The 17,651-nt window shown below is 46.3% G+C and overlaps 1 protein-coding gene across 4 annotated transcripts in view; it reads right to left on the reverse strand.

The window, feature by feature from the left end:
* The window catches only part of ARNT2 (aryl hydrocarbon receptor nuclear translocator 2), a 192,157-nt gene that overhangs the window by 94,247 nt on the left and 80,259 nt on the right, over window positions 1-17,651 (reverse strand). For all 4 annotated transcript variants that reach the window (XM_040257409.1, XM_040257408.1, XM_040257411.1 and 1 more), the window contains exon 6: window positions 617-719. In XM_040257409.1, coding sequence (XP_040113343.1) covers window positions 617-719 — 103 coding nt within the window. The remainder of the gene's footprint in view (window positions 1-616; window positions 720-17,651) is intronic.

A 17,651-nucleotide genomic window follows, 5' to 3' on the forward strand; every position in this document is an offset into this window, starting at 1 on the left:
TCTAGCTAGGATGGGCATTTACTCTACTGGCCAAAGCACTGAGGAAAGCCCTTGCTGTGCTGGACTGCACTAACTGATGCATTTTGTCCCTAGGTGGACACTAATGCATGTGAGTCTGAGCCACTCAGCTTGTCCCTGCCGGCTGAACAGAGGGAAGACAGTCTGTGCAGTTGTTAGGTTGCTCAGTTGTGTCTGATTCTTTGTAACCCCATGGAGTGCAGCACACCAGGCTTCCCTGTCCTTCACCATCTCCTGGAGTTTGCTCAAACTCGCATCCAAGGAGTCCGTGATGTCATCCAACCATCTCATCCTTTGTTGCCCCCTTCTCCTCCTGCCCTCAGCATCAGGGTCTTTTCCAATCTCACTGCTGTCAACCCTCAACTCTCTATCTTCAGCCCCAGGCTCTCCCATGAATTCCAGAATTCTATGTCCAACTGCCGACTCCTCTTCTCCATTTATAGGTGAGACAGACCAAGAAGGAGGTGACATGGGGCTGCAGTCAGGAGGTGACATCACCAGGGTGAAGGTGTGATCTAAGGGCCCCTCAGGATGCTCAGCAGCAGGGGGAAGGGAGTAGCCCCACCAGAGCCCCAGCCCATTGCTGCCCCAAACAGACCTCATCCTGCAGATGAAGGACCTCCGGGAACCCATGCACATCCTCATGGATGACTGCTGCCCTTCTTTCTTGACTGTCCCAGTCTTCAGGTCCAAGATCCGGCCTGAGACAGAGACAGAGAGAGAGGAAAGACATTTGCATGAACCTCTGTCTTTGATTGTGGGGTGCAGGTGAGGGGAGAGCTCTCCAAGTGAAAACACATGGAGCCATGCAAATTGTTTCTTGGAATTCCCAACATTCTTAAAGCAATGAAATCCACACAATCCTAACGCTTTGTTTTCTCAAAGAGTGGTCCATACCCGCCGTCTCTGCTTTGTCCAATTCCATCACAAGTCCCCCCAGTTCAGCTTTGTCTTCCACGGCTTCATGGAAACGGCGTTCACCAAGGTCACCAACAACATTCTTATTGCTAAATCCAAAACATGCTTTCCCTTTGACTTATCTGACTGCTTTTGCTGAGGCACAATGATTCTTGAAAATCCTCCCTCCCCTTGGCTTCTGACAATACTCTCCACTCGCCTCCCCCAGAGGCTCCTCCCTCTCCCAGAGGCTCCAACCTCAGCCATCTTCTCTTCTTGTTCTATGTTTCCCTTTTGCCAGGAGTCCCCAACCTCTGGGCCATGGACTGGTCCCTCCAGTCAGATCAGCGGCAGCATCAGGTCAGAAATAAAGTGCACAAGAAATGTAATGTATTTAAATCATCCCGAAACCATCCTTCCACCCTACTGTCTGCGGAAAAACTGTCTTCCATGAAATTGGCCCCTGTTGCCAAAAAGGTTGGAGACCACTGTCCTATGTGATTTTAGCCACTCCGTTTTGAGGATCACCTCTACCCTAACGAACCTACATCTACACCTCCAGCACCAAGATCTAAACCACCAGTGGATGACTGCACACCTCAAAGGCAGCATCAACCCCACCCAGACACCAGCTAAAGCATTTCCAGCCAACAACAATCGAAGTCAGAATTCTAAATGTCATTTCACCTCACCTCCTGCACACTCAGTCTCGCCATCTTGTTTGGCTCATCATTTATTCCTCAAGGGAGTCTCACTTCCAGCCCTCAGCATCCTTTCTCCTTGATTCACCTTTCACATGGCTGATGGCTGTCTAGACAATACATATCCGACTGTGTACCTCTTGGCTTAAGACTGCATTGTTAGATGAAGGTCCCTGTTGATTATTTATTTTATATGGTGTGTGTGTGTATTAGCCACTCCATCATGTCCAACTCTTTGAGACCCCATGGACTGTAGCCCACCAGGCTCCTCTGTCCATAGGGTTCTCCAGGCAAGAATACTGGGGTGAGCTGTCACTCCCTTCTCCAGGGGATCTTCCCAACCCAGGGATCGAACCCGGGTCTCTTGCATTGTATGCGATTCTTTACCATCTGAGCCATCAGAGAAGGTCCATATAGTGGTATATATATCCCGACCTCTTCATGTATCCCTACTGTAAAGCACAGGGAGCTCTACTCAATACTCTGTAATAACCTATAGAGAAAAGAATCTGAAAAAGAATAGATATACATATTTGTTGTTCGGCTGCTCACTCATAACCAACTCTGCAACTCCGTGGACTGTAGCCCGCCAGGCTCTTCTGTCCATGGAGTTTTCCAGGCAAGAATACTGGAGTGGGTTGCCATTTCCTCCTCTACAGGGTCTTCCCGACCCAGGAATAGAACCTGTATCTGCTATGTCTCCTGCATTGACAGGTGAGTCTTTGCTGTTGCACCACCAGAGAAGCCCAGATACATGTGTAACTAAATCACGTTGCTGTACATCTGAAACTAAGACAACACTGAAAAACAACTGTACTCCAATATAAAATAAAAAATTTAAAGACTGCATTGCTTACAGGAGCTCCTTAGAGAGTCTTTGGTCCCTGTCTGCCACTCAACCTCATTTCCCCTACACTTCCGAGTATCCTGTCCAAAAGCCACCTATGTCATTTTAAATGTTCTAGCAGAAGCAGTTTTTTAAAAGTTAAAAGAAATGGGTAAAATTACTTCTAAAAATATACCCCAAATATTATCCTTTCAACACGTAATTCATGCAAAAATTATTAATGGGCTATGTCGCCTTTTCTCATACTATAACTTTGAAACTGGTGTGTATTTTACAAGAGCAGCACATTTCAATTCTGACTAGCCCCGTTTTGGGTGCTCAGTAACCAGATGTGGTTAGAGACTTCCACACGATACAGGGAACAGCTCTGTGGACCATGGCCTCATCAGAGCCCTTAGCAGGCAGGTGTTTCTGTAAGTGCCCTGTGCCCTCTCACATTTGCAGATGTGGTCCTTCCTGCCAGAAATTCTCTCCCTGTTCCACACAAGCTGTTGTCCTGGTGAACTCATCCTTCAGGACCCACCTCAGACGGCACAGCCTCTGGGAAATCTTTTCTAGGTTCTTCATGCAGAGCTTCATATCTGTTTCTTCCTTCTTCCCTTCTTTCCTCACTCCCTTTCTTCCTTCCTTCCTCCCAAGGAGTTGGACGACTGAAGTGACCCAGTACACACGCACGTACATTTACACTGTTATTACATATAGCCGTTACAAGTAATCAAGAAATGAATTAAAGTGTACAGGAGGGGGACTTCTCTAGCGATCCAGTGGGTAAGACTCTAAGCTTCCAGTGCAGGGTGCAAAGGTTTGATCTCTGATTGGGGAGCTAAGACCCTATGTGATGTGAGGCGCAGCCAAGGATATGTACAAATGCTATACGATTTTATGTAAGAGACAGTACCCCATTTCATAGAAGAGATTTGAGCCTCTGTGGATTTTGCTTTCTGTGTCAGGTCCTGCATGGGCTCTGAGGCAGGACTATATACGCTGATTGGACTGAGTCATTTTTACCGATCCACAAAAGGACTGTTTAACACAACTGGCATTAAGTAACATGCTAGCGTGGGGCCTTCCCAGACAGTTCAGTGGTAAAGAATCCACCTGACAATGCAGGAACTGCAGCAGACGAGGGTTCAACCCCTGGGTCGGGAAGATCCCCTGGAGGAGGAACGGCTACCCACTCCAGCGTTCCTGCCTAGAGAATCCCATGGACAGAGGAGCCTGGTGGGCTACAGTGCATGGGGTCACACAGAGTCGCACACGACCAAGCAACTAACATTTTTTTCTTTCATTGAATCTACCATGATAACCCTTCTGCTCCAAGCTTTTTGGTCCTTTGGCCATGAGACATGTGAAATCCCAGCTCCCCAACCAGGGATCAAACCCATACCACCCCACACCACCCTCTACCTCAGTGGAAGTCAAAGTCCCAGCCATTGGACCGCCAGGGAAGTCCCTGAATGGGTTTCTATCACTTGAAATCAAAAGGTCCTTGAAGAAGGCACCCCCTAGCCAAAATGGCTCGCACTGTCCCAAGCAGAGAAGAGGCAGCAGGGGCTTTGAATGGCGGGATCAGCTCTCTATCCCCATTACCTTCTGCTGCAGCAGCTGGGATCCTACAGCCTTCAGACCCCATGTGGACCAGGGCTCTGTAGGGTGTGGGGCACTCAGCTCTCTAAACACCAGCCCACTATATCATGCCCACTACAAAGCCACACATCTTTAAGCAGGATATGTACCCCAAAATTCAAGCCCATCAGGGGCCCAGCTCTCAGTCTGCTGGTCGGGGGTGGGAGAGACTCTGGCACTTCCCATGCAGTGGAGACCCTCGGTGTCTGTCAGCGATTCAGTGCTATCTGCATCCCAGGTTTGACACCTGTCTATCAGATGTCTTCTTTTCATGGCTGTTTTAGTGGAAATTGTCACTGGCCTTGTCATCTACCAAATGGCAAACGGCTTCAGCTGAGAAGAAGGTCAGCTTGAGAGTCTGTCAAATTCCAAAGTGTGCTCTGAAAATAAATCACAGCTGTGAAGCATATGAGCCCTGGAACATGAGGAAATGAGAACACACACTTCCACGGTCTGCTGTTGTGACCCTGAGGGATGACTCCTTCGGAGTTTATTTCTCTGTGAGCTTCTACAATTTCCTCTGGCACAATGAACCCCCTTTCCAGGCTCCTTAGGAATGGAAAGCATGCCTACTTTCTGCACTAGGTGTGTTCCTGAAGGGCTTATGGAAACTAGATTTTTGACAGATTTAATAGCAGGGAAGATGTATGGAGGTATGAGACCAACCCCTGGCCCTGGGCAGTGAGTCCCAGCATGATAGACTGAGAATCACTCCCTATCCCATGGACACCTGGGAATTGGGTTTACTTATGATAGGGTTCCCCAGAATATGGAGACATAGCTAGTATTTATACTGCTCTTCCCAGGTGGCACAAGTGGTAAAGAACCCAGCTGCCAAGGCAGGAGACACAAGAGACACAGGTTTGATCCCTGGGTTGGAAAGATTCCTGGAGTAGGAAATGGCAACCCACTCCAGTATTTTTGCCTGGAGAATCCCATGGACAGAGAAGCCTGGTGGGCTACTGTCCATGAGATCACAAAGAGATATGACTGAGCACACACATGTGTGCACGCACACATGCACACACACACACACACACACACACACACACACTGCTTTTACTTCTTTCCTGACCCACAGGAACCTCGGTTCTGCCTTGAACCAGGGGTCTGGATTTCTAGGGCAGGTCCCCAGAAGCACCATCAACCAGGCCACCCCTTCCAGAATCTCTTCCCACCCCCAACCTCATCCACTGGGTCAGGAGGACTCCCTCCTTGTCAATGCCATCACTGGCTGATCCCACCATGAATCTCATCCTGCTTTCCTGCAGCCAGTGCCTAGGCTCCCGGCCACTCCGGTCACTTCTCCTCTCTGTCCTCATTCCCACCATCCCAGCCCCCTGCTCCTCTCCTCCCTAATCTCCTCCAGAGTGCCCTCTGGAACGTCCACTATGAAATAAACAACTGTTACATCCTCAACTCCTTTCAGAAAGCCTGACCTTCTCCTTCCTTGGTGGCATCACTACTCAGAAGAAACCTGTTCTCCCATATCCTGTGTGTTACAGGCTCAGAGGCAGGTCTGCCATCTTCCTGGGCATCCAGAGCCCTTCCAAGTCAGCACTCCTCTCACATAACCCTGGCTCCTCCCAGATGCACCAGGTCAGCCTTATCCACCCACAAGCCCTCGTGGTCTCTGTAGTCTTCCAACCTCAGGGTCACTCTCTTCTTTCATTTTAGACATCAGCACACCACTCATACTCTTTCTGTTTGCCCCCAAGACCTGCTACCACCATGGATGGGCTCAGCATTCATGTGAAGGATCCACCCAACCTCCCTGCCTCTGCCCTTGCCCTCCTCAACTCTGAGCATGCTCCCCCCACTCCATGGCAGACAGTACACCCACCACCACTCTGTGGAACTCACAGGCATCCACAGCTGCTCCCTCTGAGGCTTTACACTCAGATATCCCCTTCTGGACCACAGCTCCCACATCCAGTAGCCTCTTCACTCTGGCCCTCTGGCTTCATCGTTCTTTGAACGCAGTCAGTCCAGTGCCCAAAGCCTCCCACCCAATCAGCTTCCTTCTTTTAGGACAAAAGCCACAAGCTTTTCTCTAAGCTGGTCACGAGGGTAGAGGGCTCACATTACACAATGGCCCCTTTGCCAAAGAAGCCCAGAAATGTTCCACATAACAGGCAGCTATGGAAGCAGGTATTTTGTCTGAATTCAATGTACGAAGGAGAACTGTTGATGATACAGCCCAAATCTGGGAGAGATTTGATGACAGAGCCCAAATCTGAAGTTGTTGTTCAGTCACTCAGTCATGTCCAATTCTTTGCGATTCCATGGACTGCAGCACACCAGGCTTCCCTGTCCCTCATCATCTCCTGGAACTTGCTCAAACTCACGTCAGTTGAGTTGGTGATGCCATCCAACCATCTCGTCCTCTGTTGCCCTCTTCTCTTTCTGCCTTCAATCTTTCCCAGCATCAGGATCTTTTCCTATGAGTCAGCTCTTCACATCAGGTAGCCAAAATACTGGAGTTTCAGCTTTAGCATTAGTCCATCCAATGAGTAGTCAGGGTTTATTTCACTTAAGATTGACTAGTTTGATCTCCTTGCTGTCCAAGGGACTCTCAAGAGTCTTCTCCAGCCCCACAGTTCAAAAGCACCAATTCTTCAGCACTCAGCCTTCTTTACGGCCCAGTTATCACATCCATGCATGACTACTGGAAAGACTATAGACTTGACTATATGAACCTTTGTCAGCAAAGCGATGTCTTTGCTTTTTAACACACTGTCTGGGTTTGGTGCTTCAAAGTGAACAGGGCAGCAATGACAGGAGTCACAGCTCCTGTGTGTGCAAGTGTGGGAGAGGAGCAGGTCACCTCCTTTCTCTGTGTTTGGTCTTCTTCACTGGAAATAGCATCAGATTTGCCTGCTTTGATGGTTCTGTGGGGATTCAAAGACCTAAACAGAGGAGCTCAATAACCTCCTTTGAGAATTAGAATATAAGTGACTGGCAGGCTCCAGGCAGCCACTTTGTGAGCTTTAAGATAACTGTGTTGAAATACAGAGCAAAGGTCTGAGAAGCTCTCTTAGAGCTGGCCCAGCCCCTGCCTCTTGGCTTCTCTAAGGAAGGTTCTAGAATAATGCACACAACACTGTCTCAGGCTAAAAGGTTGAAGAACTCCTTACTTTTTTCCTTAAAATTAAATTGTTTTAAATTATAAAACTAAAGTGTTAGTCACTCTTTGCGACCCCTTGAACTGTAGCCTATCAGGCTCCTCTGTCCATGGAATTCTTCAGGCAAGAATACTGGAGTGGGTTGCCTTTCCCTTCTCCAGGGGGTCTTCCTGACCCAGGGATTGAACCTGAGTCTCCTGCATTGCAGGCATATGCTTTACTGTCTGAGCTACCAGGAAAGCCTCTAAAACTAAAGTGATCTTTAAAAAAAAAAAAAAAAATCAAGCAACCATACATACAGTAAAAGCCCAGATAATCTTCCTCTCTATAAACTATTGAGTTACAAGAAAGTTCGTTCAGATTTTTCCATCACATTGTACAGGAAAACCCGAAGCACGTTTTTGACCAATCCAATATCAACACTTAGGCATATTTTCTGTCAATCTTTTTTCTATGCGTGTCTGCTCATTTCTTTTAACTAAATGAGGTTTCATGGTGTATATTTTTCCACTTTATATTACAATATAAACTCATACGGATTTAATAATCAATGTTATTTGAAAGGCTCTGTGGTATTATTTTGAGTAGAGAATTTATTATTGGACATTAAGTCATTCCTAGGTTTTCCACAGCAAATATGCAGTGGTAAATAACTATATAGGAAAAAACAGCCATATCATCTAGGACAGGTTCCTGAAAATGGAATTACTGCATCAAATGAAAAAAATTTTAAGGCTCTTAATACCAGCTCCTAGTGGACCCTGTGGTGAACACATCGACCAATACTCAGTGTTTCCATTCCATGGAATGGAAAGAATTATGACGCATCTCAGATTTTAACTACAATTTTTCAAAGACTGTTAAAAAGAAAAGATGCTTTAAAACAAGAGTTGGCAAACTCTGACCTATGACCCACTGCTGGCTCAGTCTCTGGTTTTTAAATATTTATTGGAACACAGCCCTGGCCATTCACTTATTTACTGCCTATGGTTGCTTCCACGTTATGAAGGCAGAATTGAGTAATTAATTGTGAAAGAGAATAAATACATGGCTCACAAAGCCAAAAATATTTCCTATCTGACCCTTTACAAAAAAACATTTGCTGACTCCTACATTAGAAGAGCAATGATTATAACAATTCCAACAAGAGAGTAAGTAGCCTTTTCTATGGGCAGAGGGCCCTTCTATAATTGTTTTCAGTAAGCTGATTTTTTAAGTACTATTTTGGTCGGTAGTAACTTTTTGAAACAAAGAAGGATCCTAAGTTTGTCTTGGATAAGATCACAAAAGAAGGCTTTGTGCTCATAAAACAGCTCCCCAGGCTATCACAGAAATACAAATATAAATTAGAATTATTTCATCAAAAGAATCCTTAAGAAAACTGGAAACATCTTATCTTGGTTTAAAAGGGAGGAAAACAAGAGAAAATGATTAGCAACCAAAGCACAGTGATGGCTCCATGATGGACAACATTTGATGTTGTTCCAAAAATCTGTGGCCCCTGAAAGGGGAGCCCAGGGGCTGGAAGAGACTTTGGTTACTGTTCCAGTGACAATGTGTCCTCATTCTCAAGAGGCTGAGCCCAGCCACGAGAGCAGCTGTGCACACAGGAACAAACACCACCCCCCACCCCACCTCCACAACACAGGAATCTAAGCAGTGTGCACCGAGGCCTGCTCCAGACCATGAACTGCATCTCTGGAGCCTGGGAGAGAGCCGCCCTTATGCCACTGAGGTGGATACATCTTCTTCATAGTTCACTATCTCTACCAGGTATTGACACAGCTAAAGGGTACAAATATACCAATTCTCAACTTGTTGCTATTGTTGTTCAGTCATTCAGTCATATCACGTCCGACTCTTTGCGGCCCCTTGGACTGCAGCACACCAGGCTTCGCTGTCCTTCACCATCTCCTGGAGTTTGCTCAAACTTATGTGCATTGAATCGGTGATGCCATCCAACCCCCATTCATCCTCTGCCACCCCCTTCTCCACCTGCCTTCAATCTTTCCCAGCATCAGGATCTTTTCCAATGAGTCAGCTCTTCACATTAGGTGGCCAAAGTATTGGTACTTCAGCTTCAGGTCTTTCCAATGAATAGTCAAGATTGATTTCCTTTAGGATTGACTGGTTTGATCTCCTTGTTTTCCAAGGAACCCTCAAGATTCTTCTTCAGTACTCAAGTTGTAGCCAAACTATTTTCCTCTTAACTAGAAGAGGGGGGTCTCTGGGCAGCAGAGTTACTAGGGACATCTGTTTCTCCGCCTACCCAGAACCTCCTCCACCACAATGTTTTTGTACTATTCTCTTTAAAAAAAAAAGTTTTATTTTATTGTAGTTGATTTACAACGTTGTGTTCGTTTCAGGTGTACAGCAAAGAGATTCAGTCATACATGTGCGGTCTCCTCAGTTGTATCCAATTCTTTGTGACCCCATGGACTATATACAGCCCGCTAGGCTCCTCTGTCCATGGGATTTTCCAGGCAAGAATACTGGAGTGGGTTGCCATTTCCTTCTCCAGGGGGTCTTTCTGTCTCAGGGATCAAACCCAGGCCTCTTACATCTCCTGTACTGGCAGGTGTGTTCTTTACCACTAGCACCCCCTGGGAAGTCCATCAGTTATACATACACATACACATATATTCATTCTTCTTAACACTCTTGCCTCATATAGGTTTTACCACAGAATATTGGGTCGAGTTCCCTATGCTCTACAGTAGGTCCTTGTTGGTTACCTTGTGCTGTTCCATTATCGGCTTCCCTGGTAGCTCAGATGGTTAAGAATCGGCCTGCAGTGCGAGAGACCTGGGTTCAATCCCTAGGTTGGAAAGATCTCCTGGAGAAGGGAAAGACAACCCACTCCAGTATTCTTGCCTGGAGAATTCCATGGACAGAGGAGCCTGGCGGGCTACTGTCTATGGCATTGCAAAGAGTTGGACATGACTGAGCAACTAACAAGTATTATATTCCATTATTATGAAAGTCAAACAAGAAGTGGTCATCTTATAAGATCCCATCTCCCAGGCTACAGTGATTGGGTTGAGTGTTGGGTACCTAACACAAGTTGAACCAATCATAGTACCTCATCCACCCTATGTCCATGGTGACTGGCTGAGGACTGAGCAAATGACACAAGCTAGGCCAATCCTAGCACCTCATCTACCTTATGCCCATAGTGATTGGGTGAGGGTGGGGCAACCTGACACAAGCTGGACCAATCACCATACCTCACTTCTCCTTCCTTAGTGATTGGCCGGAAGACTAGGACATGATCCAGCCACGTCAATCAGAATCCTCCAAAGGCAAAATATGACCACTTCTACCACTCCTCTCTTTTTCTTTAGGAATCTGATTATGGTTTTTTCAGCAGTAATGAGTCCAACTTCATGGAGAATTGGATCTAAGACAATGAAGCTGATTCTAAGAAAGTGATGAAAACATAAACCAGTGAAAGAGTACCCTCTCAGTGTTTAAATCATTGGTGCCAGAAAGTTCCCTCTTTTAATGCTTAAACTAGTTCAATTTTAATTTCTGTCACTGGCCTGGAGAATCCCATGGACAGAGTAGCCTGGAGGGCTACAGTCCATAGAGTCGCAAAAAGTCGGACACAACTAAAGCGTGCAACCAAATAGTCCAGATCAATACAACAATCTCTGACTTTGGACAGAAAAGGAAGGACAAAGGATTAACTTTTAGAGGATTTTACTAAGGGCCAGTTATCATCATAAAATATTATTAAGCATTTTCTGTGCATTATCTGTTTGATCTACATCACAACCTGAAGAATTAGGTCATAGTGGTGTACCAAGTTAGACTGGGGAGAAGGGTGTTGGGAGCCATCAGCCTTGGAGTGGAGAAATATTTTATCACTGATATTGTCAAGAACTGCTGGTACAGGGTGATCACAAACAGCCATTAACTTTTACTAAGGCTTTATTGCCCCCCCCAATAAAATTTCTTTACAATGTTGCTATAGTTTCTGCTATGAAACAACATGAATCAGCTATATGCATACATGTATCCCCTTCCTCTTGAGCCATGCCATCCCATTCCTCCAGGTCATCACAGAGCACCGAGCTGAGCTCCCTGTGTTACAGCACAGCTTGCCACTAGCTAGCTATTTTATACCTGGCGGTGTATATATGTCAATGCTACTCTCTCAATTCATCCCACCCTCTCCTTCCTGCCTTGAGTCCACAAGTCCATTCTCTACACGTGTTTTGTAATTCTCTATAAACAATGCAGCCCTTTATTCCTGGCACCCTGGGCAGAGACCCACAACAACATCCTCTTCTTGCTAGCCCCTGGGTGGACTGCATCGTTTCCATGGGGAAACTGAAGCCCAAAGATACTGAAAAACCCAGCCAAGATGGGCCTCATCACAGGGGAGTAGGGAGTCAGGATCTGATCTAAAGTCTGTGCTCTTCACAGCATACTTCCCTCAGCAGAAAACAAGATAGCACCCACCAAGCAGAAGCAGATGGGCAGTGAGGGGACAGGAGGTCAGGCACCTGCAGGGGGTGGTAGCCAGCCAGTAGCTGTTTCAGGATCAGAAACGTAGACTGGGAAAATGCCAGGTTTTTTTCCCCCTTGTAATTCTTATCATGTGTTTACTGCTTTTCAGTTCTTCCTTCTGGTTTTAGAGACCTGTAGATCATGCTAGCCCATCTCAGTCATCCCAAGGACACCACTGGAATAGATTTACATCTGTATTTGGATGGAGTTCTGGAAGGGGCAGCACCCTGCAGGGCAGGTGTGGTTAGAATGACCATACCTGCACATACCAGCTTTTGCCTAATGACTCAGCATGGTTATTAGTGGGGTCTCTTTTCACTCTCAAAGTGTCCATGTTTGGATGACAGACTCTACATATGGTCTCTCTTTACAGGTGACCTCAGAAGAAATCAGGGTGAGAGATGGATCCTACCCTACCTAGGAAGATGGAGAAACTTGGCTACATTTGAGGCTACCTAGCCCTCCGGTCCCACGCTCTAGCTCCTCTGCTCCTGGACAGGTTTCCCTTTTTTTTTTATTGGTGGAAAATTGCTTTACCATTTTGTGTTGGTTTCTTCCTGACAGCAACATGAATCAGTCATATTATATATATATATATATATCCATATATCCCTTCCCTCCTGAGCCTCCCTCTCCTCCCCTCACCATACCCCTTAGGTCATCACAGAGCACTGGGCTGGGCTCCCTCTATTATTTAGAAACTTCCCACTAGCTATCTGTTTCACACATGATAGTGTATATGTCAATGCTACTCTCTCAGTTTGTCCTGCCCTTACCTTCCCCACTGTATCCACAAGTCTCTTCTCTACTAGGTTTATCAGTACCATTTTTCCAGATTCCATATACATGCTTTAATATATGATATTTGTTTTTTTCTTTCTGACTACTTTGCCTCTTATAAGGCTCTAGGTTCATCTACCTCACTAAACTGATTCAAATTTGTTTCTTTTTATGGCTGAGTAATAATCCACTGTATATATGCACTACAGCTTCTTTATCCATTCATCTGCCAATGGACATCTAGTTGCTTCCATGTCCTGGCTATTATAAATAGTGCTGCAGTGAACATTGGGGTACATGTGTCTTTTAGAATTGTGATCTCAGGGTATATGCCCAACAGTGGGATTGCTGGGTCATATGGTAGAGATGGTCAATAAACACATGAAAAGATGCTCAACTTGCCCATTTTTAGAGAAATGCAAATCAAAACTACAATGAGGTATCACTTCACACCAGCTAGAATAGCCATCATCCAAAAGTCTACAAACAATAAATGCTGGAGAGGATATGGAGAAAAGGGAACCCTCCTGCACTGTTGGTGAGAATGTAAATGGCCACTATGGAGAACAATGTGGAGATTCCTTTAAAAACTAGGTTTCCATTTGTCTTTAGGGACAGAGGGCAGTTCTCCAAGAGCCTCTCAGAGAATAGGGTGGGCTAGCATGCAGTTCACGGTTCAGTGGGACACGTTCACAAAGAGCAAAAGCTCATTCGGGTTTGGGAAAGAGAGTGAGAAAGCTCTCTTTAGAGGAGCCTCTGGGGGCCTGGGAGGAGTGGCTGACTGGGTTCCTGCTGCTCTGCTCCGAGCTGTGCCAGGTTAACGCCACCCAGAAGCATGCCCGAGTCACACTCGGGGGTCTGATGTTGCAGATGCTTGGAGATGAACGTGAAACTGAAGCTACGAGATGAAATGTATCAGAAAGTGCTTCCCTTTCTCCTCATCTCTCAAATTCTTGCTCTGGAAAGAAGACTTTTCTTTTCCACATTTTTTTTTTCTCATCAAGAGTACATTCATAATTATCTCGTCTGTGACACTGCTCTACTCTTTCAAATCCACATGCAATCATTTACTAGTGATGACAGCCTTCAGGCTTCTCAGGACAGGGACTTTTTTTTTTAATGTGGATCATTTTTAAAGTCTTTATTGAATTTGCTCCAATATAGCTTCTGTTTTATGTTTTGGTTTTTTGACTGCAAGGCATGTGGAGAATCTTAGCTTCCGTGTGTATGTGTGCTCAGTCATGTCCGACTCAGCTCCCAGAACAGGGATCACCCCCTGCTTTGGCAGGAGAAGTCCTAACCACTGGACCACCAGGGAAGTCACAAGGGACACTGTCTTATTCCTCTAGGAATTCCCTACAGCTCAGGGAATGCTTTGAGAACAAAGCTTTGTATGTGTGGGTGCTCAGTCATATCTGACTCTTTGAGACCCCATGGACTGTAGCCCACCAGGCTCCTCTGTCTGTAGCATTCTCCAGGTAAGAATACTGGAGTGGGTTGCCATTTCCTTCTCCAGGGGATTTTCCCAACACAGGGATAGAGCCCTGTCTCTTGCATCTCCTGCACTGCAGGTAGATTCTTTACCTTTTGAACCACCAGGGAAGTCCACATTTCCCAGGCAAGAATACTGGAATAGGTTGCCATTTCCTCCTACAGGGAATCTTCCTGACCCAGGGATCAAAGCTGTATCTCCTTCAAACCTGCTTCTCCAGTAAACAGCAAGCTATGAGTGTCACACTAGCCCATTCAGAGCTATTTATCTGCTGGGAACACTGCCACTTGACTCTGGAAGGTGTTTTATGAGAAAGGACACGTGGTTTAATGGCAGCAACCAAGGGAGGCCATTCTACCCAGCTAGAGTTACACGCTGCCCATCGAGACCATGTGCTGGGCAGGCTCTCCCACATCACATCCAGTGTTCACAACTCACAGAAGGAGAGGAGAGGAGGGCGGTAGCCATCCGATGAGTTTGAGACAGGAATGGACTACAAAATGCAGCTCAATTACCCCAAAGTGGAAATAAACCACACAGTAGTTTTTTGTCAAAATAATATTGTCAACAGAAGGTGCATGGAAGTGCATGAACACCTTGAAGCTCACAGCGAGCAGGAATCTATGAATCGGCTCCACTTGATGGAAACTTCCAAGTGCAGGTTTCAGCAGGCTCACAGTTAGAGGGGAGACAAGACACCATTCTCATCCAGCTACTCAACCAACTCAACTGAGGAGGAGCAGTCCAGACAAGGCACAGACAGACAATGCAAGGGCAGCACAGAGCAGAGAGTGCTCCATGTTAGAGAGCACCAAGGGGTATCAAGGGAAGCTTCCTGGAAGAGGCGGTGTGAAGAGGAGCCCTGGAGGTCCAGAGAGGTGGAGCTGGAGAGGCGGGATGCCCCAAGCCCAGGGATAGTGGACTGAGGGGCTGCAAAAGGGTTGCAGTCCTGTCCGGATGGACCTCAATGTGAGAGGCTGAGGCCCAGCCATAGGGGCCAGGAAGGCATGAACAGGAGCGAACAGAGAAGCCCAGCCTTCAGGGCTGTTCCGCCATCTCTCACACAGAGGCAGAGGAGCCAGAGTTGCCAGATTTTAGGAAATGTGCTTCGTACAGACCCACCCATGCTCTGATGTTGCTGGCAACAGATACTGAACATGCTTTGCAAAGGACACATCATTTGAAAAAGCAAACCTTCTAACTGCCCCAGAACTGCTGGGGGAAACTCATATGATTTGTACTTTAAGTGCAAGAATAACAATCATTTCGATTTCAGAAGCAAAAAACTTGTAAGGCGAGCATGACTCTCTAATGTTGCCCACCTCTGCCACTCAGGGAAAGAGTTGCCAGACTTGGGGATTCATGGCCCCAGCTCTCCACAGACAGCATTCAGTCTGCAGTGAAAAAGCTGGCTGGTGTAGACAGAAAATTGTCGCCTGTCTTTCAGATAAACAGCAAATGTTGCCTGCCATCAAGCCGTCAGCATCTGCAGCTGCCTGATGGTGTGCCCTGAGGGGATTCAGGATGGAGAAAAACAGGATACTGGCCCCAGATAGTGGAGATGTGATCAGAGGTAATGATTTCATTAAGCCAAGACTCTTGCATCTTCCCATACAAAGAAAGGACTAACATCTTTGAGATGTCTATTTTTTGTGATTAATGAAAATGTTTGCGTGTTCAACTATCTGGCTGCATTTGTTTTTGTTTTTAGCAAAAACTCCTATATATCTGGGGCTTCCCTGGTGGCTCAGTGGTAAAGAATCCATCTACCAACGCAGGAGATGCAAGTTCTATCCCTGGGTTGAGAAGATCCCCTGGAGAAGGAAATGGCTACCCACTCCAGTATTCTTGCTTGGAGAATCCCACGGACAGAGGAGCCTGGCGAGCTACAGCCCATGGGGTTACAGAGAGTCAGACACAAGTTAGTGCCTGAGCACAGGAGCACCTGTGTATCTTGCCTCTCCCCTTACATCTTTGGAGGAGTTCCTCAGAGCAATCTGAGTGGCTGATTCCCAGGCCATAGTCCTCAGTAAGGTCCTTGGATAAAACATAACTCTCACCTTTAAGTTGTGCTTTTTTTTTCCCCCTAAATCAACATTGAGAAGAACTGGCAACAGGAACAATGTCCACCGAGCAGAACCATCTCCTGGGCAGGCCCAGAGTGGACTGCTTTCAGGAGCAGAGATAGTTTTGAGGGGTAACATCGATCCTCTGAGCCCTCTAGCTTTTCTGGACTGAGGGAACTAGTGACTGAGTTTGGGTTATAACTCTAGCCTGTAGCTATGAAACAGGAAGATTAAAAAAAGGGCTCATGGGAACCCTTGACTAGAGCTGGCAAAAAGGACTGAGCACAGTAACTAAGAGGCTCCGAGCAGACACTGAGAAGGAGCCTCCCTGCCAGGCAGTCTGGTTTTCATGTCAGTCTTTCTGTTTCCCCCAACCCCACCATCTGGGGAAGGTGCTAATGAGCCACTAACTAGGCGGGAGTAGGTGACATCTCTGCAAAAGGAGGGCATCAAAGGGATAATCACTGTGTGCAATGAGGAAAGTAAAAAAGCTGGCTTAAAATTGAACATTCAAAAAACTAAGATCACGGCATCTGGTCCCATCACTTCATGGCAAATAGATGGGGAAACAATGGAAACAGTGACAGACTTTATTTTCTTGGGCTCCAAAATCACTGCAGATGGTGACTGCAGCCATGAAATTAAGACTCCTTGGAAGAAAAGCTATGAAAAACCTAGACAGCATATTAAAAAGCAGAGACATCATTTTTCCAACAAAGGTCCACATAGTCAAAGCTATGGTTTTTCCCGTAGTCATGTACAGATGTGAGAGTTGGATCATAAAGAAGGCTGAGTGCTGAAGAATTGATGCCTTTGAACTGTGGAGCTGGAGATGACTCTTGAGAATCCTTTGGACAACAAGAAGATCAAACCAGTCAATCCTAAAGGAAATCAACCCTGAATACTCATTGGAAGGATTGATGCTGAAGCTGAAGCTCCAATATTTTGGCTACCTGATGTGAAGAGCTGACTCATAGGAAAAGACCCTGATGCTGGGAAAAAACGAAGGCAGGAAGAAAAGGAAGCAACAGCAGATAAGATGGTTGGATGGCATCATTGACTCAATGGACAAGAGTTTGAGCAAGCTCCCGGAGATAGTGAAGGACAGGGAAGCCTGGCATGCTGCAGTCCATGGGGTCTCAAAGAGTTGGACACGACTTAGCTACTGAACAACAACAACAACAAGCCCAAGACCAGAACATCTGGGGTAAATCCAAAGCACAGAGCTCCACACCGGTGACTAGCCACATCAACCTCAATCACCCGAATAACAGTTCTCAGAAGTCCCTGAAAAGACCAAGAGCCTGACCACTTTCTCCAGCGCTTGCATTCCAAACATGAATCACATGAGTGCCTCGTGCTCAGCCCAGGCTCTGCTATTCATTATAAAATCGTCACCCCTCAGCCCCCCTGCAGCCAGAACCTCTTCTGCTATTTAATCTGCAGACAAAGTACAAATTCCTCATCCTGTTTGGAATATGCTGGAGTGTGATTTAAAGAAATACATTCCTCTCAGGGTATCATGCTACAAAAATGCCAGAAATGCAAGCCCAAGGGGGAATGATTAACCCTACTCTCTGTCCT

The sequence above is a fragment of the Oryx dammah genome, unplaced genomic scaffold (assembly GCF_014754425.2).
Source record: "Oryx dammah isolate SB20612 unplaced genomic scaffold, SCBI_Odam_1.1 HiC_scaffold_16, whole genome shotgun sequence".
NCBI classification, from domain to species: Eukaryota; Metazoa; Chordata; class Mammalia; order Artiodactyla; family Bovidae; genus Oryx; species Oryx dammah.